General features: G+C 41.1%; 2 protein-coding genes across 4 annotated transcripts in view; one reads left to right on the top strand and one right to left on the bottom strand.

Moving 5' to 3' along the window:
* The window catches only part of PPAT (phosphoribosyl pyrophosphate amidotransferase), a 46,450-nt gene that overhangs the window by 6,230 nt on the left and 14,501 nt on the right, over nucleotides 1-25,719 (top strand). The window lies entirely within an intron of this gene.
* LOC309349588 (uncharacterized protein) lies at nucleotides 580-24,729 on the bottom strand. 3 transcript variants are annotated; one of them, XM_081875779.1, is made up of 10 exons: nucleotides 22,463-24,729; nucleotides 18,682-18,768; nucleotides 15,750-16,187; nucleotides 14,479-14,568; nucleotides 14,268-14,372; nucleotides 10,528-10,611; nucleotides 5,539-5,610; nucleotides 3,848-4,207; nucleotides 2,370-2,435; nucleotides 580-969 (listed from the first exon to the last, which is right to left on the bottom strand). In XM_081875779.1, exons 1-10 carry the CDS (start codon nucleotides 22,839-22,841, stop codon nucleotides 665-667), a joined length of 1,986 nt encoding a protein of 661 aa, XP_081731905.1. In that variant the 5' UTR covers nucleotides 22,842-24,729; the 3' UTR covers nucleotides 580-664. The 3 variants fall into 3 exon arrangements, with proteins under 3 accessions (XP_081731905.1, XP_081731904.1, XP_081731906.1); XM_081875778.1 differs by having other exon boundaries at nucleotides 15,750-16,229; XM_081875780.1 differs by lacking the exon at nucleotides 22,463-24,729 and adding an exon at nucleotides 21,172-21,274 and having other exon boundaries at nucleotides 15,750-16,229.

The following is a 25,719-nucleotide window of genomic DNA, read 5'->3' on the forward strand; positions in this document are numbered from 1 at the left end:
CCTTATTTAAACAACAGACTAGCACAATTTACTACTCTGTGGAAAAACTACAGGAGAAAGCAGGGATTTCTTCATTTTTATTAATTTTCTATGCAATTAAGTTTGTTAATCTGGCCAATAATTTCACTGTTTATCTGGCAGCAGGTGTGTGTGTGTGTTTGATTTTGGATCATGGGCTACTAGCTTTTCATTGCTGTCAACCAAGAGTCGCTTTACTTCTAAGCATCTTTTACCAGCTGTGCAAAAGCTGGAACTGTTCCTGGATCAGGAGAACTTGACCACAGCAGTTCAAGCATTGGTGACTTAAAGATTTGATCAATGCAATGCACCCTATGTGGGGCTCCCCTTGCTTCAGAGATCTGCACTCACTGCAAATCTGTTCCTGGGCCAAGTTCAGCTATTGGTATATAATTCCCCTAGCAGCTTGGGACCAATTGACTGGCAGGATTGCCTTACATCATACGTGCCCACTTAATGGTTTTGATGTGTGGACCCAGCACTGTTACAAATGCCACATAATACTTCTTCCGTACTTAATAATAAATTATTATTATCATTCTTTTAGTGTAGTAGCACCTATATTCGCTGCTCCCTGGCTATTGACATCAGGGAGATAGCTTCGCTGCATTCTTTTTGGCATGTTCTTTAAATGTTTTTCTTGTTTTCAACTGTTTGCTATTTGCAACGCTAATGTTTCTAGTAAACTGCTTAGAGAGGTTTGCAACTTTCTTTTAACAAACATGTTTATCTTTTTTTTGGGGGGGGGGGGAATTAAACCAACCTGTTTCACTGCAGGGATGCTGCTATTCATCTGTGTTCTGCTGGTATCTTGCATTTCTTCCTGCTTGTAAAATCTCTCTAGAAGCATCCTTCGGCTCTTGATTACAGTATGCATGCTGTCAGACACACTTTGCGACTGGATTGTTAAGTTATCAGAAACACTTTTCTTAAACTGAATGGGTGAGGGGTCTATAAAAGGGAAAAAAGCAATTTAAGAGATTAGTGACAATTTGAATTGAAGAGATTAACTCATTTGAATCTAGCATGCGTCAATAGTCAAGTCATGAGGACCAATGGAATGATGTATTTGTTAAACTTGCTAGAGGGTGAACAGTAACATTTATTTATCACAATTGTATCCTGCCATTCCTCAAAGGAGCTCATAGAGGTAGGTACATGGGATACTTTTGTGAGTGGGATCTTCAACGAAAGGTTGCCGTGTGGACTGCTCATGTACAAAGTGCCTGCCAGCCATAGCCCTTCCATTCCCCTTCTCCCTAGTTATCTGTTTCTTCCCCCCACTGGCCAGAAATCTGTGGCCATGAACATGCTCAGTTCTCCTTAGGTTATGTTGGGGTTATGTTTTTTCTTTTTAAAAAATAAATATATATTTTGTACTTCTGCAAACTTTGGGATTTTATGTTGGTATGCCATTGTCTTTTTGAGCTTGCTTGTTAAGTTAGTTGCATCATTGATGTAAATCACTGCTGCTTATATAGCTTCATGGCTGCGTTTGCATGTACAGTGGTACCTCGGGTTACATACGCTTCAGGTTACAGACTCCACTAACCCAGAAATATTACCTCGGGTTAAGAACTTTGCTTCAGGATGAAAACAGAAATTGTGCAGCGGCGGCACAGCGTCAACAGGAGGCCCCATTAGCTAAAGTGGTGCTTCAGGTTGAGAACAGTTTCAGGTTAAGAACGGACCTCCGGAACGAATTAAGTACTTAACCCGACGTACCACTGTAATGCTAAATCATGGTTTTTCGTGCTATGTGCATGAGTACCAATGAGTCCAAGCAAAGTACTGGGCTCACACATTACACCCAATGCATTTCCTCCCAATGCAGCAAAGAGGTAGATTTCTGCTGACTTTATTTGAAGACTCATGTCTTAACATTATGGACCCGGCTGTGTAAGGTGGGGAAGAGGGAGTGTGCAAGCCTGGCACTTTCTTGGGCATGAACCAGTGTATACAGTGGCTCTAGACAGCATATGAAGATAAGCGTTTACATTTGCTGTGGAAGGCAGAGGAGCATGTGCACCATCTTTTGTATTCTGCAGGAATGATGTGGGCTGGTTTGGATAGGGTTGCATGTGATTACAATTCAGCCTCATGAATCCATAGCTATGTTTGTCAGGTAGCTTACCTGCACGCACAATAGCATCCTTTGCAACCTGTACACACAAAAGGCAGATTTCTTTATCCATCCTTTTTTCCTATCCAGATGTTTGTTCTCTTTAGGTTTAGTGTGCACAAAGCACTTGACACAGATGAAAATGAACGCATTAGAGATTTATTCTCTTGTGAATTTGTGTCATCAGTCTACCCTTCAAAATAGTGTAACAATGCAAATAAATTCTTACCATCTTGAGAGGCTTTTCTTTTGACGCTCAGTAGCGCTGTGTCTGTGGTAACTTCTGTGGCTGTCTCTTTAAAAAGACAAGAAGTGTTCTGTGACAAAATGTTAAGAAAGATGGATCCTAATAATAAACACATAGCTAAAGTGTTAGCTCGAAGAAGACAACTTGAAGCCCTAAGGAAGAAGCAGGCTGGGACATCAGTTTTTATTAGTATAATGGCAAAATGAATACCATTCTTATTTATATGTAATACTGTTGGCCCGTATAGTAAAAGCTATGGTCTTCCCAGTAGTGATGTATGGAAGTGAGAGCTGGACCATAAAGAAGGCAGATCGCCGAAGAATTGATTCTTTTGAATTATGGTGCTGGAGGAGACTCTTGAGAGTCCCATGGACTGCAAGAAGATCAAACCTATCCATTCTTAAGGAAATCAGCCCTGAGTGGTCACTGGAAGGACAGATCGTGAAGCTGAGGCTCCAATACTTTGGCCACCTCATGAGAAGAGAAGACTCCCTGGAAAAGACCCTGATGTTGGGAAAGATGGAGGGCACAAGGAGAAGGGGACGACAGAGGACAAGATGGTTGGATAGTGTCTTCGAAGCTACAAACATGAGTCTGACCAAACTTCGGGAGGCAGTGGAAGACAGAAGTGCCTGGCGTGCTCTGGTCCATGGGGTCTCGAAGAGTCGGACACGACTAAACGACTAAACAACAACAACTGTTGGCCCAAGTTCAAAATGTAGCCAGACAGATTCTCAGTGTAAAGTGAGGTGGGTCTCTCTTCCTACAAGTTTTTTCTTAATATGCCAGTGAACTTGAGGGAGGGCCTGAATCTTTTCCATCTATACAGAAAACCTGCAGTGGGGAAGGTGGATCTCTCACTTTGTGCTCCAGTCTGCTAATGCTGAACCACAACCACATGCCTAAACTCCAGCTTTACTTGTTTGTAGCTTTATTCTTACAAAGAATGGGCTGGTTCAGACAAACACAATACCCCTAGATAATGTAATCACAGCGAACCCAGGCACTGGAGTTAGTGCTAATCAGACTTCCAGCTTAACCCAAGATTTGAGTAAAGTGGTGAGCAAGATTAATTCAGCTTATCTGGTAGCTACAGGCAATAAGTAATTCCATTCCGTGAGTGGGTTGATTGAGAAAGAACAGATATCAGGATTTCTCTTTCCCAATTCCATTTGGTTTCCATGCTGGGTGTGGAGAAAGGGAAGCCTGTCCCTCTGATCTACTCTTCCTCTGCCAGCTGCTTAGTAAAATGATTAATGGTCTGTTTGTAGGCTATATAACCATGCTCTCATTCTTCTGTATTGGTCATTGAACTACAACTTACTGTCACCTTCCTGTAATATTAACTTGTATGAGGCATATAATATTCAAACGAACTTTTACACATTGCTGCTTTAGTTAGTTATGTCCTCGGCGTCTTCACCTAAAATTAGTTTTATCAGTTCTGCAGATATGCTTACCTGAGGGCTGGCTTCTCAAAATGCAGTCGATTTCATCGTAAAACCTCATCCTCTTTCTTGCATTGCCAACCTGGTCGTTTTCTTTTTGCAACGCACGATACTCATATTTTAAGTTTTTGTATTTTGTGCGGCACTGCTTCCAGTCTCTGTCTATTCCAACCTTCATTAGCCTTCTGGCAATCTCCTCAAATATTTCTTTATTCCTTGTTGCTCCTTCAAGCATTTGCTGTATCTCCTCATCGGACCAAATATTTATCAGAGCTTTGACTTCATTGTCACACCAGTGCTTTCCTGCTCCTGTGTCATTAATCGTAATAACTCTAAAGTGATTCTGTGCTTCGTTTAAGGACATTTGATGGTCTGAAAGTTCAAAATAAAATAACCAATAATAGATTAATATTCGGAAACTAAAACAACCACAACTTTATTTTTCCTTTTTAAAGCAGAGGTAAAGTACCTGTGGTCCTTCAGATATTGGACTACAGCTCCCATTATCCCTAACCATTGGGGCTGATGGGAGTTGGAGTCCAACTGCATTTAGAGAGCCACAGGTTCTCTACCCTTGTTTTAAAGCAGTGTTTCCCAAACTTGGGTCTCCAGCTATTTTTGAACTACATTTCCTATCACCCCTGACCACTTGTCTTGCTAGCTTAGGATGATGGGAGTTGGAGTCCAAAAACAGCTGGAGACCCACATTTGGGAAACACTTTAAAGGTAACAGGAAATGTTCTGAATTAGATCCATCGTTGTATCAACGCAGGAAAGATCCAAATGGGAAGAGTAAACTTGCTTTCTGAGTGTGCTGTAGAATATTGTATCTTGTTTGGCATACTGTATTACAGTACTTTGGTACAGAAATCTTTCCGTATTGAACATGCTGCTTCTGACTTTGGCTATCCATATGCGAGAGGGGCATAGAAGGCTGGAGTGCATTTTGGTGGTGAACCAATTGTCCAACCATAGCATATGGCCAGGTTTTCAGAATCCGAGCATCCGCCTTAACATGGTTCCTAAGAGTTGGTTCACAAAGGAGAAACTGGGAAGAATTAAGGGGATGTGCAGCCACAGCTATAAGTACTTCTCTTGCTCATTGACATACTCTACTTTGCAGGGGTGGGGAACCCCAAAAGAATCAAAGCTTGTATCCAAGGCTGCCAGTACAACCCTAGCCATGTTTACTCAAAAGTAAATCTCACTTTGTTCAGTGGGGTTTACTCTCTACATGTGTGTTAAGTATTGTAACTTTCCAGTTATTCAGAAGCAATTAAGCTTTGTCAAGTTGAGCGAGACTTAAGTCTCAGGGAAGTGTGTCTAGAACTGTGGTCTTCGTGTCTCAGAAAGCTCCTTCAGACATGTAATATAATGTAACAGGGGGGACGGGATTAAATGTGACTTTATAGATATTCCCTAATCATGATAATGACTAGAGTTGAGTGTGTTTCAGGGCAGCAGCAGAATTATAAACTGCCCAGGAATCTAGAATCCTATTTGAAAAAAATTCAGATTCTGCATTGGGAAACATGCATGTTAACACTGAATGTTGCAACAATTTTGTCTGTTACGAATGTACAATACTGAGAACTAGGAATGTGTAGAGGCATAAGACCAGGGACCAGAATCCACGAAGGAGGGTCTTGACAGCCTCCTCCTCCCGCTGCCCCTCAACCCAAAGCAAAGGACCAGTCACTTACCTGCCCCTGTTCTCTGTTTACACATTGAAAACCCAGGTGTGTCCTCTGAGGTTGTACTGATAGAATCATCATCTATTTTTAAAAAGACAAAAAAAAATTTAAAAATGAAGCATAGCTTCTGTTATTGGGCCTTTCTCATCAATCTACATCTAGAATTGCAGTTAAAACAGCAATAATCAAAATAAAATTTGAAGCTGGGTTTCCCACACTTCTACATTAATATTATTGAGCAGGATGAGCAGTTTCAGAAAAAGACAGGAATGGTAAGCATGCCTCCTTTTGATTCTCTCCATAACTTTCCCCACCTTCTTTTCAAAATGTTGACCTGAACATGCAAAGTTTGTAGGTACTATCATATGTAGGCACAACCTGTTATTTCAAAAATAATTTCTCCACCTTGCAGCCTTTGGCAAATAGCATCATAAGCTAGACAGAGGGCTGCCAAGTGGCCCAGCTGTAGGCCTGGCATCCTACAAAAGGCTGCATTGCAAAAAGCCAGTGAGGTTCCTACAACTGGGCAGAGCCGCAAATAATGTCCACAACAGTTGTGTGTGAGTGGAGCTATAGCCTGGACTGTCATGGTCAGGCTTAATTTGTAGCTCCATGGCAGCCTTCACTCTTCCTTTGCATCCCTTTCACTTGTAATATTTAATAATAATAATAATAATAATAATAATAATAATAATACCCTGCCCATGTGGCTTTGTTGTCTTGTAACAAAATTTCATATTTCATTTGGTAAACAGCTGCTTTCTTAAAAATCACAAAGCATTACTATTACTAATCTGGTCTGAATCTAACCTAAGAGTTTTGTGCAGCCCAATCCAATCTATGCATGCTTACTGGGAAACAACTCCTGCTGGATTCAACTGGATTTGCTCTCCGTTCAGTGTACAGAGATCTGCAGCCTTAAACAGATACCTTGTCTTACCCTTTTAGAGGGTCATTATTTTCCAAATTTGCCTACATTTCTGATCTGATTATAACAAGCTCTGTTATTATGCTCTTTGTATGATACAGTGTATGCTTGATTTCAGTATAGATGTCCAAAAGGGTTTCTGGCACATGATGTATGGTTTGTCCCTTAGGAGGAGAAATCTGTCTTTCAAGTTGAGCTACTCAAGTGTAGGATACTTCAAAGCACCAGAGTCCAATTAATTGCCTTGGCTAAAACATTCAAAAAGCCTCTGAATGGTGTCTTGATGACTTTTTGTTTGAAGCTTCTACTTCTCAGAGTAGCTGAATATAAAAAACAACAACACACCAGTATTTGGGGGAAGGCTAGAAAACCCACTTTTCATTCAACTCACATCTGAGTTCACATTAATCTGTCTGAATAGAAACATCTTATTTTCGTCTACTCCCAAGTACACAGGAACTGTGGAAACAACTGGGGGGTTCCTTTCATGAGCAGAATGACACTGTTAATGTATAAAGTAAATGAAAATATTGTTTCCCTGTTAAAACTATCCCAAACAAAACAATATTGGCTGTGAGTCCTGAAAGACCTGCTCCCTGCCTTGCAGGCCTTATCCCCACCTGGCCTGGGAGGGCAGGGCAGGGCCTTGACTGACCCCAGTCACAAAAGCGGAGGCTGCTCAATGGACTTGGGTTGGGGTAATATTTGGGGGGGGGTTGTTTAGAGTGTGTGTGTTGCTGTTTTTAATATTAATATGTTTTCTCTTCCGCTACTTGCCAGAATTTCAAATGCAAACGTTGCAATTTGGAACAAAACATGTAAATTGTGTAACATTTACATAAGCCTTTTAGATTGCATAACCAAATTCAGATGCTTTTGGCATATGATATATGCAGCTTCAGTTATACTGCTTCATAACTTCTGAAATCAGGACAGAGGAAGGCATGCACAGAAATAGTCACAAGTTAGGCGTTACAGGGAGAAGCAAAGTTACAGGGAACCAAGCAGAGGGCCTTCTCGGTAGTGGCCTCCGCTCTGTGGAATGCCCTCCCATCGGATGTCAAAGAATTAAAGAACTATATGACATTTAGATGACATCTGAAGGCAGCCCTGTTTAGGGAAGTTTTTAATGACTGATGTTTTAATGTATTTTTAATCACCTGTTGGAAGCTGCCCAGAGTAGCTGGGGAAACCCAGCCAGATGGGCGGGGTAGAAATAATAATAATAATAATAATTATTATTATTATTATTTTATTATTTTTATTAAGGATTTGTTCATATAATCACCCAGGCATGGACAGTACTTTCAATTTTGTTCTAGATTACACCATGTGTATGTATGGTGGACATGAATATAACTTTACAGTCCTCCATAAACCTTCCTAAGTGGCTTGGGAAGTGTTTAAAACAGCAGTTTGTACTTGTGACAGACAGCTTGTTCGCTACGCGTTGGGTGTAATCTGGGCCTGTATAAATTAAGTCTCGTGGCCACTCAGCACAGAAGCATTCAGGAACTAGGGATCCATCTACATTGGTACCTCGGGTTACATACGCTTCAGGTTACATACGCCTCAGGTTACAGACTCTGCTAACCCAGAAACAGTACCTCAGGTTAAGAACTTTGCTTCAGGATGAGAACAGAAATCGTGCTCTGGCAGTGTGGCAGCAGCGGCATGCCCCATTAGCTAAAGTGGTGCTTCAGGTTAAGAACAGACCTCCAGAACGAATTAAGTTCTTAACCTGAGGTACCACTGTATTTGGGAACCTCAGATCTCTGCTACCTCATTTCCCACTTCATTTTGGTGCATGGGTAGAACAGGTCTCTTTTGTAATATGAGAAGGGGCTTGGGGCTCTTGCCTGGGTGGAGAGATGTGTGAGTTCCAAATATCTCGGTCCTCTCACAGATTTTGCTCCACACTCTTCATATGGCACAGTAGAAGTGGCACTTATTTTCCCACACTTGCAGTTCCCTGGCCTTGCTGCACTGTGTGCCTTCATACCACGCTCTCCAAGTCAAGACCATTAGAGATCATGTTGGCAAATATATGGTCCTGACCACCTCTTTTCTGAAAATAATTGTAGATTGTGGGCCACTTATAGGGGGGAGGACTGCAAAGAGGAAGAGCTTCAAATATCTCCCACCCTAGGGAAGGCTTTCTCCATGAAATGCTTTTGGTTTCAGGACCAAGGTGGTGGGAGGTATGACAGACTGCACCAGGGGAAGGCATTTGCAGAAAAGAATTGGTGAAGCCTGCTGACTCTCCTTTGCAAATCCTTCAGCCCAGCCTACATGTTTGCACTATGAATGAAATACAGGTCTGGGCCCCATGTTTGCTTTGTAAGATTTTGTTTAGCCTTCAGTTTTAGAGCCCAGAACGGGGGTGGGGGGGATACTTGGCTTGTTCTGAAGTACTCAGTATTTACCCTTTTTTTGAACTACTACTTATCATTTCTTTGGGCAAAGGGATTTGTGTGCTGCTGATTTCATGCGGCTAATTTCCTCAGATGGAGTGTACATGTCCAAAACAGAGCAGGCATTCTGCAGAAAGGGAATCAGTTCACATGATACTTTATCATTTGCATTATCTTTACTACTGTGTGGAATATTTCATTGCACTCATGTGATGTGATTCCTTCTTTCAACTTGCACAGATGTTGTGTTCCCTCTATGGAAGCAAGGCTGCATTGAGTCCAATGTTTCCTTCACTGAGCTATTTTAATGTGGTATTTCACCATAGTATTTATGTGATCTGTACACATTGCTTATTTGGTTGTCCCTAAAAACACCAAATTTGTCTTTGCGGTCCTTTCACCCTACATCAGTTCCTGGATTTAAGGGGTCGAGAGACAATAAATATAGATAGCAGAGTGCTGTATTGTAGATCCCTAATCCAGCATGCATTTCTGTGCATGTTTGTGTGGAAGTAAAGTTGATGGCATGTACAGGCATCCTCCCACTTACGGGCAATTGGCTTGTTTGTGACCACATATACCTGCGGTGCCAATAAATAAATAAATACCAGGAAATGGGAGAGAGCTGGAGAGTCCTTGTGGCTCACTAAGAGACCCTCCCCAGAGCCCAAAGAGGATTTCAGTGAAGGCGGAGGAATCCCCAAAGAGCCCTGAGAGCTACTCAGCCTCTCAACCTAGCAGCTGAAGCTCAGGGGAGCACAACCACCACTGCTCATGTGACCTCCAAACTCCAGCTGGTCCCAGAGCTTCAACTCTGGTTCTCCACTTAAGCGGTTTTCACCTATGTTGTGCGGAGGCCCAGCACGTAACTGTACAGTGGTACCTCGGGTTACAAACATAATTTGTTCCAGAGGTCCATTCTTAACTCGAAATGGTTCTTAACCTGAGGCGTGCTTTCACTAACGGGGCCTCCCGCTGTCACTGCGCCGTGGTTTCTGTTCTCATCCTGGGGCAAAGTTCGCAACCCGAGGTACTACTTCTGGGTTAGCAAAGTTTGTAACCCAAGGTACCTCTGACTCCTTTAGTAAGTGTACTTGGGGTTGAAGATTAAGGTGTCTTGCATGACCATATTTAAGGTCTCTCAGTCTTGATTTCCCCTGGAAGTTCACTTCAGAAATTCCCTGAGGTCATGAACAGAATTGTCACAGACAGCTAAGACTTAGAAATAGTCTTGATCATAGGTGTGAAGTTTGCAAACGCCCATTCTTTGTTCCTTTAGCCCAGGAGTGGCTCACCATTTTTGTCCCAAGGGCCGCATTTGCTCTTGACCAGTGCTCCCAGAGTCACATGGCTGAAGTGGGTGTGGCCCACTGTAAACCAGGGTTACTGGTTCACACATAGTGCTAAGCCAAGATTTTTTGAAACTGAAAGAAAACTCAGCAGAAATCCTCCTGACGATTTGGAACGAAGATAAGGAAGGGCGATTTGCTGAGGTTCATCCACATACCGCTGAACCACAGTTTAGTGTTGCATGAGAAGCACACTGAGTTATACATATAAAAAAGCTAAATAGTTAAAGCTGCCTATCTTTTAAACCTCTGTTCTGAAATGAGGATGGAGTAGTTTACAAGTTCACGTGGCAAATGGTAGACTTACCTACGTCAATCGGCTCTTGCTTTATGTGTGTGAGCTCTGTACCTTCGGGAGTACTGTGGATGGAATCGTCATCTTCCGGGATTTCTGTGCAAATTCAAAGTAAACTTTAGAAATGTATTTACTTATAATTATTGGGTCCAGGATAGCATATGAGATTTCTAGGTACTTTTGTATAGCACATTAGACATAACCTTTCCACGTGGGACTAATGCCTGCATGTGATGGGGTCTCAATATGGCCTTAGTGCGCATTTACCCTCTCAGCATCAGCATGCAATCAGTGTGCCAGACTGGAGACTGGAAGACATAGGGTCGTCTCCCATATAGCCTGTCCAGTTCTCACTCATGGCTCACCTGCAGGTAGTGGACTGCGCATGGGTATGGGATATGTACACAGAGTTTCCAGTTTCCTTAATAGTTTGGTGTCAAGGTGGGAGGGGAGGGGGGAATTTGGCTTTGTGATGATGACATATGGGGATCTTCCAAAGAAGTGTTGGAAACTCAGATACATAAGCTAATTGCCTAATGGCACCTTAAACCTGGGTGACAGTTGTCACAACAGAATGTCTAGGTGTCATTCCCCCCCCCCGTTATGTTTGTTGTTGTTATTGTTGCTGTTGTTATTTGTTCACTTTCTATGCTACTATAAAAAACAACCTCAAAGCAGTTTACAACACATTAAAACATCAAATAAAACAATCTGGAATAAAACAAATTCAAGCTTCAAAGGGAATATTTCAGATCCTTCTCTAAGTGACATTTTGCTTTCCCTATACTTATGTACCTGCTTAATTTATATAGCTTCCCCATAGCAGAAGTATTCTAGGAAGCCAGGGTGGTGTGGTGGTTAAAGTGTTGGACTAGGATATGAGAGAACAGGGTTCAAATTCCCACTCAGTCATGAAACTCACTGCGTGACCTTGGGCCAGTCACAACATCTTAATTTACCTCATAGGGTCGTTGTAGGGATTAACTGAGGAGGGGGGGCGAACCATATACCCCTTGGAGGAAAAGGTGGGATATAAATGCCATAAATAAGCTCTTCTGCTTCCCTGCTTAAGGAAGTTGGAGGAGGCAGCCTGGTGGAGATGTCTGTCACCAACCTGGTATCCAGAGATCTCCGCAACTGAACCTGCACCAGTCACGAAATGCACCTGGCTAATTTCTAACAGTCACACAAAGTGAAGTTGTTGTGCATAGAGAGTCCTGGTTTGCATGTCATGCTGAGCCAAACCATGATTTTACTCATGGCCAGGTAGCAGCAGGAGGACCAGGTGAGGAATGCAGTAGCCTCATGCTCACAGCTTTGTGCTAAGCAAACCTGATCATCGAAATGGTTGTGTCCCCAGAATTACATTAATTTAGTAAATGGACCAGTGTGTTATTATGCCTTTCATTTCTGGGGCGGAAACCAAATGGATTGTGAAAATCATTTTATTGACTGCCAGAGGTGTCAACTTGAATAAAAGGGGGCGGGTAAGCCCCGTCCCACAAAAAAATTGATCACCTGACACAGGACATACACATCATTTGAATGGCAGTGCCCATAAACTTCGGGGGGTAGCCCCCTCAAGTCTTTTATTGGGGGGAACCGAGGACCCCTTGGCCCCTAGGAGTTGGCTCCTATGTTGACTGAAACAGGTTGGAGTCACCATCAGAAAAAACACAGTATTCTTCCAATATTGTAGAGCTATACTCCTGCATCTTTTGATAGCACTGATGACACTGAGAATGCTCTAATGAGATAATTAATTGAAGGAAGACATTTTGGCAGCGCAATCGCAGTTATTCCAAATTGTTTGCCTCTTTCTCTATGCTGTGGGCGTTTCATCACGGCGAAGTGGGTGGAATGCTGACCTTTAATGTAATTGGTTTCTGGCTGTTTGATGATGCTCCCCTTGTGATAGATAGGATGCGACGGATCATTTTGTCAGTTGCGTCAGCAGAGGCTGACCCAGCAAAGAGGTAAATGTCCAAGGCTGTGCAGAGGGGTCAGTGACTGCGTTATCTAACTCCAAGCCATGGTCTCGGGCTGTTAGATAATGCTGTCAAACATTGAGCAAGAAAAGATCACTGGCAGCCATAAGCATTTCACTAAAGGAAATTACTCAAATCCTTTTCTAAATAAGACCTTTGATAAATAATTGCTGAATTTGGTATGTGTTTAAAAGGCATTGCTTAAATTGGTTTCTTACCTACTCACTGACAACATGGGATTTCTGAAATTGTAGCCAAGTTTTGCTGTCATCAGTTAAAGTTCCTTCACACAGAGCAAACAGGCAAGCCCATAGTTTTTTCTCTTGCATTAGAAGAGTGGGACAGTTATACAGATTTATAGGTTGTTATGGTAAAGTAATTTGGCACCCTCTGCTGGTGCCAGCATGAGGCTGTTTAAGTAAACTATGTGTAGTAACTATGCTTTTTTTTTTCTTTTGGAGAAGTATCTCAGAAACCTGCTGTGTTTGTAGGAAAATTTGAAATGCAACCAGGTTTTGGGGGACAGGAAACATATTGTATGCTCCAATATAAACACTCAAGGGCCTTCTGTAGCCTCTTAACTTATCTTTGGTGTTGGTCAGGCACTGACTGGCAATTATTGGTCAAATACGAACTAAAGAGATAGACTTCATAACCATAATAAACAGTAGCATTCTACTGAGTGCTCATTGCCAGCTAGGATGCATGATCTTAAGAGTAGTAAATAAAATTTAGGGTTGATATGCCTATTGCATGCATTCTGATTGGATTCTCTCTCCCCGTCTGGTTTCTCTCTTCCCGCCCCAGGTGGCTTCAAAGTTTTACATCTCTACCCTGGGCAGAATTACAAACAGTGTGGGGAAGGGGGAGTGAGAGTGGGGATGCAAACTCAAATTGGACATGATACATAAGGCAACTTGTGACTGTTTGAAAGGTAGTGTTTAGAACCATAGGAGAACATCTAATGATTTATGCCACGTTCAAAGGTAATGAAAAGCCTGACTTACCGTGATTTACTGTGACTGAGCAGTGTGAGATGCAACCAGCCTAGTTGCTCTCACTTTGCCCTTCCCCTGACGTGAGTGGGAGATACAAGGAAGCCACATTTAAAGCATGTCTTGTTTTGGCATCTGAGCCAGTGATCCTGGTGTTCCAAACAAGCCAGGATCATAAGCCATCTGGAAACCTTGATTTAAGCCTAGTGAGCCAAACCAGGGATCCAGGTTCAGAGAGCCTAACAAGCCATGTGTAATTTCAGCTTCATGGTTTGTTCACACAGGGGATGAGCAAAGTGTTAAGCGATCAGGCTGCATGCATGAGCATGATGCTCATTAACAATAAACCAAGATAAGCCATCAAACCTGGCTTATTGTTACAGGCAACCTTTACATGCAAAAGATTGCTCTTTAGGTTTTTCATCACTTGACCTCCATGAAGTCTTTGTTTCTGCTATGGACAAAGTATCCCCATCAGGATAGCTAAGAATGAGACTCTTATCCTCAAGGTTGTGGGTTCAAGCCCCATGTTGGGCAAAAAGATTCCTGCATTGCAGAGTGGTTGGACTAGATGCCTCTAGTGGTCCCTTCCGGCCCTACAATTCTATGACTCTATCGGGTGGGATTTGTACAGGTCTCCTCCTTGCCCACCTTTATTGTTGGCCATTGAATAAGCTTGGGCTTGGCTCACAGTTTTAAATTGTCACCTTACATCCTCACATTTAACCTTCTGTTGTTGTTTAGTAGATTGTAACTGAATGCTGCTCACCTAAGTCAGTAACTTCTTCTTTTATGTCTTCCTTCACATGTGTGGTAATGGGCTCTTCCAAATCTCCATTTAGATAATTAGTTCTGTCTACTGCACTGTGGAGCACTAGACGCACAAAAAGAGATAGTTATGCAAATGCTGACATCCTACTGCAGTTATATTTTACTTGTATTTTAATCGAGGGATTCATAAACAGTATCTCTTTGTTTACCTGGGTCTTTCACTTTCCTTGTGTCTGTGAGCGGCAGATCTCCTGACATACTACTAACAGAATCTTCCGCACCTGTGTCTCCATGTAATTCTGAGTGAAATGTTACAGGTTATGACATTAGGTTGTGAAATTATTATAAGGAGTCTTACTGCAATTATTCTAAGGAAACAGCTTTTTAAATAAAATAAAAAATAGTAAGATGCTTAGGCATTTTCTAGATGGCCCCCAGAAAATCAAAAGTGAGTTATCCAGTTTTATGTAGCACCAACCATGTGGCTTAATTCTGCAAAGCAACTTAAACAAAACCAGGACTCTTGTCCGTAAGGTCCTTGCAACTACATTTAAATGAATTAGATACATCGGAGTGAGGAAAAGAATGAAAGAAGCAAAGATAACAAGGGATGGGACTTTCTATTAGACAAACCTCTATTGTTCCCCTTCTAGTCCCTGCTAGCTTAATACTACGTAAAGTATAACTATTTATCTCTACTTTGGCCTCCAAGCCATTCTGATAAATAAGGTTTTGTCTCTCAGTTGAATCATATGCTCTTGCAAATGTATTACGTGGAGTTCAGGAAGCACAGAACTGTAGCTAACTATTTATACTGTAAATACTTGTGTTTTTCATTGCCTTATCAGTACATTGTAAATGTGTTTCCAGCAAATGACCTCTGGCATCTCCATTTTTAAAAAGGGAATTAAAGATATTTAAATATTCCCAGGTGCTTCACACACTCAAACATCCTCCACACACAGAGTTTTTGTCAGTTTCAGACAGAAAAACCAACTGGCTGGCTGCATTCATGTCAGTGAGCCACAACTTACTCAGGACTGGGTGGCGAGGAAATGGGGGTACAATGTAGTTTGGTAGCAGTGGCCCAAGGCTCCACCCCCACCCCAACAATACTTGTGTTTCCATACAATCCACTAGAGACCATTTTAAGAGTACAAATTCTACCTTATCAGCATATCATTGCGCTTTCTGACATTTGGAGTTATCATAAACAGTAGTTTTGTATTTCTATTCAGATCTTGTAATGGAATATCCTCTTTAGGGCACTAGGCAAACCTCATCACAGTTCACATTCCTTCTTATTTTTTGTACTTACGGTTTTGTTTTGTTATCTTCTTTGACCTTTTAATTATTAGTTTTAATTTATTTGTACTTTGTACTTTGAATTAAACACACTTTCATATATAAACTTTCATATGTATATATATTTACTAGTGCAAAACTGATAAAACTAATTTTGATGGCTTAGAACTCTTACCTCTGAAATTCTTTTCTGTTTTAGTTTCTACCCATTCTATAGGCTTCTCGCTGTCATCATTATCCGATCTGCTTGTTTTATCTGCATTGCTGTGGCCCAGAATAGCATCCAGCTCTCTGAAAAACTTCATACTTTTGCTTGTGTTGCCTGAATATTGGGCATTTTTTACACTTTTATATTCATGCTTTAGATTTTTATATTTTGTCCTGCACTGCTTCCAGTCCCTGTCGATTCCAAATTTTTGGAGTCTAGCAGCAACATGTTCAAATATTCTTTTGTTTCTCACCGTTCCCTCGAGTTGTTGCTGGATGCTTTTATCTGACCAGACACGTATTAGAGCTCTAACTTCATTAATAGTCCAGTGTTTTCCTCCTTCATTTGCTACAGATGGAATGTATGGCAGACTTCTGGTCGCATCTAGTATTGGGGTTGGGTTACCTGCATCAGGCAGAATAGGGGAGAGACTCAGATATGTGTTACCTGCATTGAGTGGGATGGGGACAGGATAAGGTAAAATAAAGGGTGGGAGGAGAGAGAGAGAAAAAATTGTTTTGGTGAACTTTTTAATTCCTGTGCACATTTAGGCTGCAGTCTTATACCCACTTACCTGGGAGTAAGGCTCAGTGAGTTTTACTTCTGGGCACTGTTATAAAAATAAATTCAAGGTAGAAAACAAATTGGTTTAGCATATAACAGGGTTTCCCAAACTTGGCTGTCCAGCTGTTGTTGGACTACAGCTCCCATCATCCCTAGCTAGCAGGACCAGTTGTTAGGTATGATGGGAATTGTAGTCCAAAAACAGAAGGCCAGCAAAGTTTGGAAAACTCTGACATATAAGTTCTCTGATTTAACAAAAGCCAACATTACATACATTATCAGAGCAAAGCTGTACTGACTGCAGAAACAGAATCTGAGATAATGGCGCAGACCCTCCAAGCGTCCCTATTTTCTAGGGACGTCCCTGATTTAGAGAAGCCGTCCCAGTTTCTGATTTGATCCCGGAATGTCCCGTATTTCCTTAGGATGTCCCTACTTTCACTGGAGAAATGTTGGCGGGTTATTGAGTTACCCAACCCCCGAGCCATCTGAAGGGAATCCTGTATAGGGAAGTTTTATTATGTTTTTATATATGTTGGAAGCTGCCTCGAGTGGTGGGGCGACCCAATAAGATGTGTGGGATATAAATAGTAAAATTATCAATATGGGATGGAACGTGCCTATTTTAAACAGGGAAATGTTGGAGGGTATGATGGCACCAGATTATCAGTGGTACTCTCATTCTTCTGTGGGGGTCATGGTTTTAGAATATAATATAATATAATATATATATAATATAAAGTGCGAAAGATCAGTGCAGTTTAGAAATCAGTGGTAACAATCACTACCATTTTGAAAGATTCAGAGCACTACCCTAATTCAAAATGATGTCCAATTGTATCCAAACATAGGTGAAGACCTGCTCCTTCACTTCAGGAACATAATTCAAAATTTGGTTAAGATATCTTATGTGATGTCCAAATTCATAGCACGCAAACAACTTTCCAAAACATTTTAAGTGGAACTTAGTGCAATGCTAAGGCAATCATTCTGGCAGCACAAGGGTATGCTGTGGAAAGTTCTCCTCCGAAATCCATTCTAGGGGTTCCTTCAACCCTATGGAACAGATTTGAGGAGTGGGTGTGTGGCATATGTAGGGAGGGGAGGGGAGAAGTCTCACTGCACAAGCAGAAATTATTGTGCTGACAAGGACTTGTTGGTGGAATACCACCCACAGTACATAAGAAATAAATTTACTCCTTCTATCATTTGATATGCACCTGAAAGCACCATTTATAGTCTGATTCCTATTTCATAGTTTGTTCCAAAAACACACTAGATTGACTTCTGCTTCAACAGAAGCCTTCTACCAGATGGCTCTTGAAGAGCCCTGGAAAAGTCAGAAAACCTTTGCAGCAGCTCCCTTAAGAGGTTTTTTCCTGAAACAATGAAAAATAGACACACACACACCCCTTATGCTTGTGCACACAGAAGCACTTGCACACTCACACATAGTCCTCTCTGAATCTCAGCTGATGAAACAGAAGAGTTTGACAATTTTATTTCATAGCCTTATATCAGTGCCCATGAACTGCACGTTGAGTTGAGTTTCTACTTCCTCTGCCTTCAAACCATGTTCTTGTTTCCAATCAAGAACCGAATTGTTGCATAAAATAAATAATTTACGGGATCTTCGCTGCGAGATCACATTCATCCGGTGCTATACCAGCTGCACTGGCTCCCGGTGGAGTACAGGATCAGGTTTAAGGTGCTGGTTTTAACCTTCAAAGCCCTATACGGCCTAGGACCCTCGTACCTACGGGACCGCCTCTCCTGGTATGCCCCACAGAGGAACTTACGGTCTTCAAATAAAAACATCTTGAAGGTCCCAGGCTACAGAGAGGTTAGGCTGGCCTCAACTAGAGCCAGGGACCCTGCAGGACTTGACATCTTTCCGCAGGGCCTGCAAGACAGAGCTGTTCCACCAGGCCTTTGGTCAGGGCGCAGCCTGACTCCCTCCTTGGCAATCTTTACAAAACTTTAGTTTATGGTTGCCATCAATTTTGATTTTAATTAATTTTTATAATGTTGCACTGTTTTAGTATTGTTAGCTGCCCTGAGCCCAGCTTCGGTCGGGGAGGGCGGGACAGAAATAAAATAATTTATTATTATTATTATTATTATTATTATTATTATTATTATTATTATTTTGTTTTCTTGTGTTTTATGTAGACATTAAAGCAAACACCACAGAAACTGTGCAATAAGAAACCATCCCTGAATGCCCTAACTTTTCCAACTTATTTCTTTTGTCCCTCTGACACAATAATATTCCATTCTTAACGAGTATGAGAAACAGAGAATTTGCTGTCTCTCGTTTGCCATCCTTTGTTACCTAGTTGAATGGGCCTGCAGTGGGACATAAAAAGTAGTGGATTTGCAGGAGGATCTTCCTCCTCTTCCAGCGTAACTGCAACTTCACCTGGGATGGGGGGGGGGGAGAAAAAAGAATTGTTATCCATAGGAAAGGCAACAAAGATATTATCATATGAATTATGACTTGCTATAGATATTTCTAATGCAAACTTCCTATTGAAGCTACAACATAGATTCACAGTCATCAGATATCCTCAGCCAGGCTAGTACCTTGAATATATTAATTTCAAATAATAGTTACAGCAAAACTTACCCTAACATAACACAGCATTTTAAAATGTAAAACTGAAAGAAGAAGAAGAGGCAGAAATAAAGGGTCATTAGATATAGATAGATAGATAGATAGATAGATAGATAGATAGATGATAGATAGATAGATAGATAGATAGTTAGATAGTAAGTAGATGGTGTGGTTATAATCCAAAGAATCTTGAGCAGAACTCTGCTCCTGAGATGGGGCCTTATCCAAGTGTTAGATCCCAGCCAGTATTTTCTACATAGCAATTTAATGATGTAGGCCAGGAAAGGACAAGATCACACAATCTTCATCTAATGAAAAGCTATTTAGCATCTGTGCATTTTTATTTTTTGCAGTACAATACCAGTGGGGGCTTACTAGTTGGGAAGTGATTACAGTGGTACCTCGGGTTACAGATGCTTCAGGTTACATACGCTTCAGGTTACAGACTCTGCTAACCCAGAAATAGTACCTCGGGTTAAGAACTTTGCTTCAGCATGAGAACAGAAATCGTGCTCCGGCGGTGCAGTGGTAGCGGGAGGCCCCATTAGCTAAAGTGGTGCTTCAGGTTAAGAACAGTTTCAGGTTAAGAACGGACCTCCAGAACAAATTAAGTTCTTAACCCGAGGTACCACTGTATAGGATTGAATCTGGAGTGGTGGTGCTGTTAGTAGTAGCAGCAGCAACAGTAGCAGTGGTTGTTGTTGCTATTGTATAGTTATTTATACTCTGCCTTTTTCCCTGACCCAGACTCAAGACGGCTTACAGATAAAATAAGAACAGCTAAAACATATATATATATATATATATATATATATATATATATATATATGAAGATGACGAGTGAGACCTCGTCGAAACGTCGCCTAGACACCCCAACTTTTACACGGGAAGACACCCGAGGACACCAAAACCTGCATTCCTGTACCCGTGAAAATCTACGAAAGCATATATATATATATATATATATATATATATATATATATGTTTGTTAATATCCATGCAGTTACGGGACATCGATTTCTGTGGTACGGGAAACACATGTAAGCAAAGCAAGTTGTATCACGTTTTAAAAGGAAATAAAAACTACAGCACAATTCATTGTTAGCCAAGACTGATACTCTTACTTCCCACGTACTGGTACTTCAGTAATGAAAAAGCTAGAAGAAAGATCCAGTCTTCTATTTTCCCCACAATATTTATGCATTGCAACAAATTTATTAAATATGAAAGTAATAATTTAATTATTCAAATATGTTCTAATCCATGTAGCATTAAACTATGGCTCAGTGTTGTGTGTGAATGCAGCCCTGTGTTTATTTCGCTGCACACTTCCTACATGCAACATGTAGGAAATTACAATGTATGAAGAGACTAAAATAGAAAGCAACCTGATGGCTGGTTTTCAAAGATAACTGGCCATGTTCATCTAAATTGCTGTGGTAGCAGACAGGAATTTCCCCTTGTTTCCCCTCCCCACTTGCACCCCGTGGTAGAATCTATGTGGAGTACAACAACTCGCTGCCTGTTGACTAGACTGTGGGACTTAAAATGGGGGAGGCAACAAGGTCATTAACTGATTTTATAACAGTCACCATATCTCAGAGTAACCTCCCTAACAAGACTGTTGTGCCAATAAAATGCAAGTTGCCCATAGCTTCTTAGAGGGTCAGTGGGAAAATATTATTATCATTATTAATTGGATAAAAAAGGGATATCAATAAGTTGGTGAGGGTTTAATTCCTGTTTATTTTCCATTAAATCTCTGTGAATATGATATATAGTTATAATCCTTTTAGAGTGCGGGGAGGCCAGTGTTTTCTTCATTATCATCACAAAATAATGTTTCGTACAGTGATTAAAATGTGCCTGTGAAAGCAGAACAGGAAGATGTTGGTGCTGTATTTCAAGCTAGAAAAAAAACCCTGATAAGAGTTAGCTAGGACAGATGCTCATTGTCCATATTTATTGTTGTTGTTTATGTATTTTCAGTGGATGTTGGCTCTCTTTGGGGTGGGCAATTCTTGCGTCACACATGCCCCCCTTGCAAAATTTAAGATTATTTAAAATTTGTTTTTTAAAGTCATTGTAGTGAGTTTGTCCTTTTTGCATTTAATATAAATATGCGTTGCAGAGCATTTGGGGGGGCGTTTCTGGCCTTACTGCTATCAGTGATTGGACTTAAAAAGATAAGATAGTGCTTTAAAATACTGCTGCTCAGACATCAGAATTCCAGGAGACTGAAATCACCCTGTAAGCCTAAAACTGGCTATCTGTCTCTTTTTCTGTCTAAACTGCAGTCTTCTCACACAGACACCTGAATTATCTGATTATTAGTTGGGAAGGAGGTCTGCCCCCCCCAATCTTTACCTATTCCAAACGTTCAAGGAGCAATTGTCTAACTATTTAGTTTCCACGGCAACGCATCTCTTGTTATTTACATAACAAAGGATGTGCCTGGCCAGACCTGGCCAGCAGGTTTGACCAACTTTAAGCATTAAACAGGAGAGGCCCATTAACCCTCTCCTGTAGAACCGCCAGTCTCTCAACTACATACAAATTTCCTTTTTTATATATAATAAACATACTTTCGTATTGCAGATTGTATTTGCAACGTTTGGCCTTTCCAATTTTAATTCTCTGATTTCAAGGGACAAGCAAAATATATCACATATCATCATACAGGCCTCTGGAAAACATATAATATTAAGCTGCCTTGCAATGCATATTACTTACTGCTATTATTTAAAGCGTTTTAAGCCACTTTTTAGAGCTACAAGCTCCGAAAGGGACATACAGAGGAGCGACAGACATGGCACAGATATTCACAGCTGAACAAGTTAATAGGAGGAGCTGTTCTGAAGATTACAGCTATTTTTATTATCACTGTGAAAAGGAAAGAGACTCTCTCTCTCTACTGTATATATATTTATCCAAAGGAATATTCATTAACTGCTACTTCAAAAAGGGACATCCTCTTTCCATCACTACAAATATGTGTCTTTCGACCTTGGCCCTTTTGTTTTCATTCCACCTGAGCATAAATGCATCTATGCAGCATTTTAAATTCTATTTCAATAGCACAGCTCGTTCCACAATTATTATTTCCCTTTGGTATGAGCTAGATAGCTGCAAAAAATGTATATATTATTATATGAACAGTGACAGATAAATCCCAATTAAAAAGCAATAGAAGTTTGGAAGCCCCTGCTCTGAGGTTTTTGCTTTCCTTTACAGCAAAGGCCTCATGAGTCTAGCTAGCTCCAGCAGCTGGTTTAACTACCATCAGGCTTATGTATTTATAGAAAAGCTGGTGAGCAGAACCGCCCTCCCCGCCCCCCTTTCACACATACATACACACAGATAAGGAGAGAGTGCATTAAGTCAGTTTGTTCTTCCAACTGTGCCATCTGTGGTGCAAAGTGGGGATTGAACCCTAGCAGCCTCTTAATTTATTTCAGGTAAAGATAATACAGAAACGATTTTCATATTTTTTTTTTACCTTCATTGTTCTCCCTGGTGGCATTTATGATGTCATTTGCTGAACACCTGATGTTTTCTTCCTCTGTTAACTGTGTGACAGGTTCGTGTTGCAATATGGCATCCAATTCGTGGAAAAACTTCATGGTCTTTGTAGCATCTCCTGAGTTGTGGGCATATTTAACTGTCCTATATTCATATTTCAGGTTTTTATACTTTGCACGACATTGTTTCCAGTCTCTGCAGATCCCCAGCTCCTGTAGCCTTTTAGCAATGTAAATAAATATTCCTTTATTCCTTAGTGTTCCATGGAGTTGCTTTCTGATGTTTTTTTCTGACCAGACGCTTAACAAGGCTTTAACCTCCTCCTCAGTCCAGTGCCTTCCTGCTCCACTCTCCATGTTGAAAGTGACCTGGAAATGATTCACTATTTCTAGCCAAGATTTTGTTTCCTAGGAAACCAGACGGCTGGTTGTCAGTAAGCTCCACAGAGATGAAAGGATCTAGTTTTACTGGCTCAAGCTGCCTGAGGGGAGTAACTTGAGAAACTGCCAAATAAGCAGGTTCTGTATTAGAGGCAGGAAAATAAAGCAGCTCAGGCACAAATGATTACAAAGTATGTTAATAATTGGCACTCAGAATAAGCTGTTTTCTGCTTGACAAAATGCATTCTTTAACCCTTGTTGTGCGCAGTGCTTTAAAATGAAAATTGAGACTCTAAATATATGCTGCAGACTGAATTGCAATAGGTTTGGACCCTCGTGCTGTAATACTTACTAGCAAGTAAGTGCCTTTGATTTCAAAGTATGTTCAAGTATATTAGGATCGTTGCCATAAGCCTGTGATTCACAATTTGGCATGTTTCTACGTACAGTGGATTGATGTAGTCTAACTGCAAATTTGGCAGTTTAAGTAAATTCTGTATCCACATGTTTAGGCATTTTGTGATTTGTAGCAAACAGAATGGTTGTAGTTTATATTTTGAAGATTTAAAGGTACAGTGGTAGCTCGGGTTACATACGCTTCAGGTTACAGACTCCGCTAACCCAGAAATAGTACCTCGGGTTAAGAACTTTGCTTCAGGATGAGAACAGAAATCGTGCTCCGGTGGTGTAGCAGCAGGAGGAGGCCCCATTAGCTAAAGTGGTGCTTCAGGTTAAGAACAGTTTCAGCTTAAGAATGGACCTCCAGAACGAATTAAGTACTTAACCCGAGGTACCTCTGTATTGATAATAATTTCATGTGGGTGACATTTATTTGAGTTTACCAACAATGCACAAAAATGAGCAACCAAAAAAATAAGAACAAATTAGTCTCGGAGAAACTATATTAGACTTTTTTATTGTCCAGAAAAGTAGATTTGTCTTTTCCAAATAAAAGCTTTGGTTTTTCTTAAAAATAACAAAATAAAAAATACATATTGTATTGAATTCAGACTTAGTCACACTTAGAGTTGACCCATTAAAATCAGTGGAACTTAAGCTGATCATGACTAACCTGAGTTTCATGAATTTCCACAGACCTACTCTAGCTATGGTTATGCCTATATCCAGCCCATAAATGTTGGTTGTATATAATTAAAACTACTTTAAACAGCTCTTCATTTTATTTTTATACATTCCTGTCACCGTTGCTCCATGTAGATACAGTATTTTGCAGTAGGTTTGTTTTCTCCCACTTAATTGTCAACATGCACACGTGAGCAATTTAAAAGATGCTTCAATACCTGTAGAGCCAGTTGCATGTTGCAGATACTGATTATAGGTGATATTGCTATGGTATGGTTTGTTGTTTCCAAATCTTCTCATCTGTTCCTGAGAAGGGTACATGTATATTTTATGTTCTTGCAAATGCACAAAGGTTTCTAGGGACACACTTGGGTAATCTTTGATAAGCTGGCACCCTGAGCAAGGCCAAAATTTGGCGCCCCAAAATGGATCTTCTCAATTATGAATTGTCTCAATTTTGCTCCCCTTTCGCTTGGCACCCTGTGTAGGGGAACAGCTCACTGCCTTAGGATTCCATCCCCCCTTAAGATTCTTTGTGCTTTCGCAAACCTGGCACTGTGGGTTTGTGATGGGTGAAATCATTTCCTGTTGGGTTGTACACGTAAGTCTAGCAAGAGAGTGACCTGCTTCAGGCTATACCTTGAAGAGTGGGGTGATAGATGAAGACAGGAATTGTTGCCTAAATGGCCTTCTTGCAATATTTAACATGGTGTCCCTACCTGGGATGGGGGATTTGGACAGTGTTCCAGGGAGCAAAACATCTTGAGTCACCACTGGTAATGAAGGGGATGCCTTGTTGTCAGACAGTGAAAAAGTCAATGAATGCAGGTAACAACAACAACAACAACAACAACAACAACTATTATTATTATTATTATTATTATTATTATTATTATTATTATTAATTACTTATACCCTGCCCATCTGGCCGGGCCTCCCCAGCCACTCTGGGCAGCTTCCAACAGGATATTAAAAACACAACAAAACACCAAACATTAAAAACTTCCCTAAACAGGGCTGCCTTCAGATGTCTTCTAAAAGTAAGGTACAGGTAGTTGTTTGTTTCCTTGACATCTGGTCTGAGGGCATTCCACAGGGCGGGTGCCACTACCAAGAAGGCCCTCTGCTTGGTTCCCACAATCCTTTTGTGGAAGCTAGGTGCTTTCAATGTTTGGTGGATTTGGCAGCCTTTATGGCCTCGGTAAATGACCAGCTGACTGAGCTACAACAGGGGTGGGGAAAATCGAGTCCCGATATTGGTTGGGCTCCAGTTTCCACCGGCTGCAGCCAGTGTGACCAGTGGCAAGGAATGATAGGAACTATAGTCTAGGGTTGCCATATTCCAAACAGTGAAAATCCGGACAGAAATTTTATGGATAATCAGCAAAGAATGACATTGCCAACATGGGCTGCCATGTGTACAGATTTTACTGGACATTTTGCAGATTTTCTGCCCAGACGCCACTGCCGACTGCAGCATTCCAGATATGTCTGGGAAATTTTCAGACGTATGGCAACCCCACTATAGTTGTGTGACATCTGGAGGGCCACAGGTTCCCCATTGCTGAGCTACAGTCTGGAGAGAAAATATTTTTATTTTACTTTTTTGAAGAGCCCAAGGAAGGGCTGTCTAAAAAGAGGGACCACTGCCTATGGTACGTTCCGCTCTCACATCTGGCAAACAGGTTTGGCAGGGTGTTCCAGTTGTCTCAAAATCCTGCAGAACCTTCCCAGAAGGGAAGACTAGGACTAAAAATGTGGGTACACCTTG

The sequence above is a fragment of the Podarcis erhardii genome (genome assembly GCF_964252035.2).
Source record: "Podarcis erhardii genome assembly, chromosome: 9".
Classification (NCBI taxonomy): Eukaryota; Metazoa; Chordata; class Lepidosauria; order Squamata; family Lacertidae; genus Podarcis; species Podarcis erhardii.

Bases quoted from the DNA above. Each gene is read 5' to 3' on its own strand.
- LOC309349588 (XM_081875778.1), bottom strand. From the start codon at position 22,841: ATGGAGAGTGGAGCAGGAAGGCACTGGACTGAGGAGGAGGTTAAAGCC. The intron at 18,769-22,462 runs GTAAAAAAAAAA...CCCCCATCCCAG, and splicing joins CACCAGGGAGAACAATGAAG to GTGAAGTTGCAGTTACGCTG. The intron at 10,612-14,267 runs GTGAGCAGCATT...GAATTTGCACAG, and splicing joins AGAAGAAGTTACTGACTTAG to AAATCCCGGAAGATGACGAT.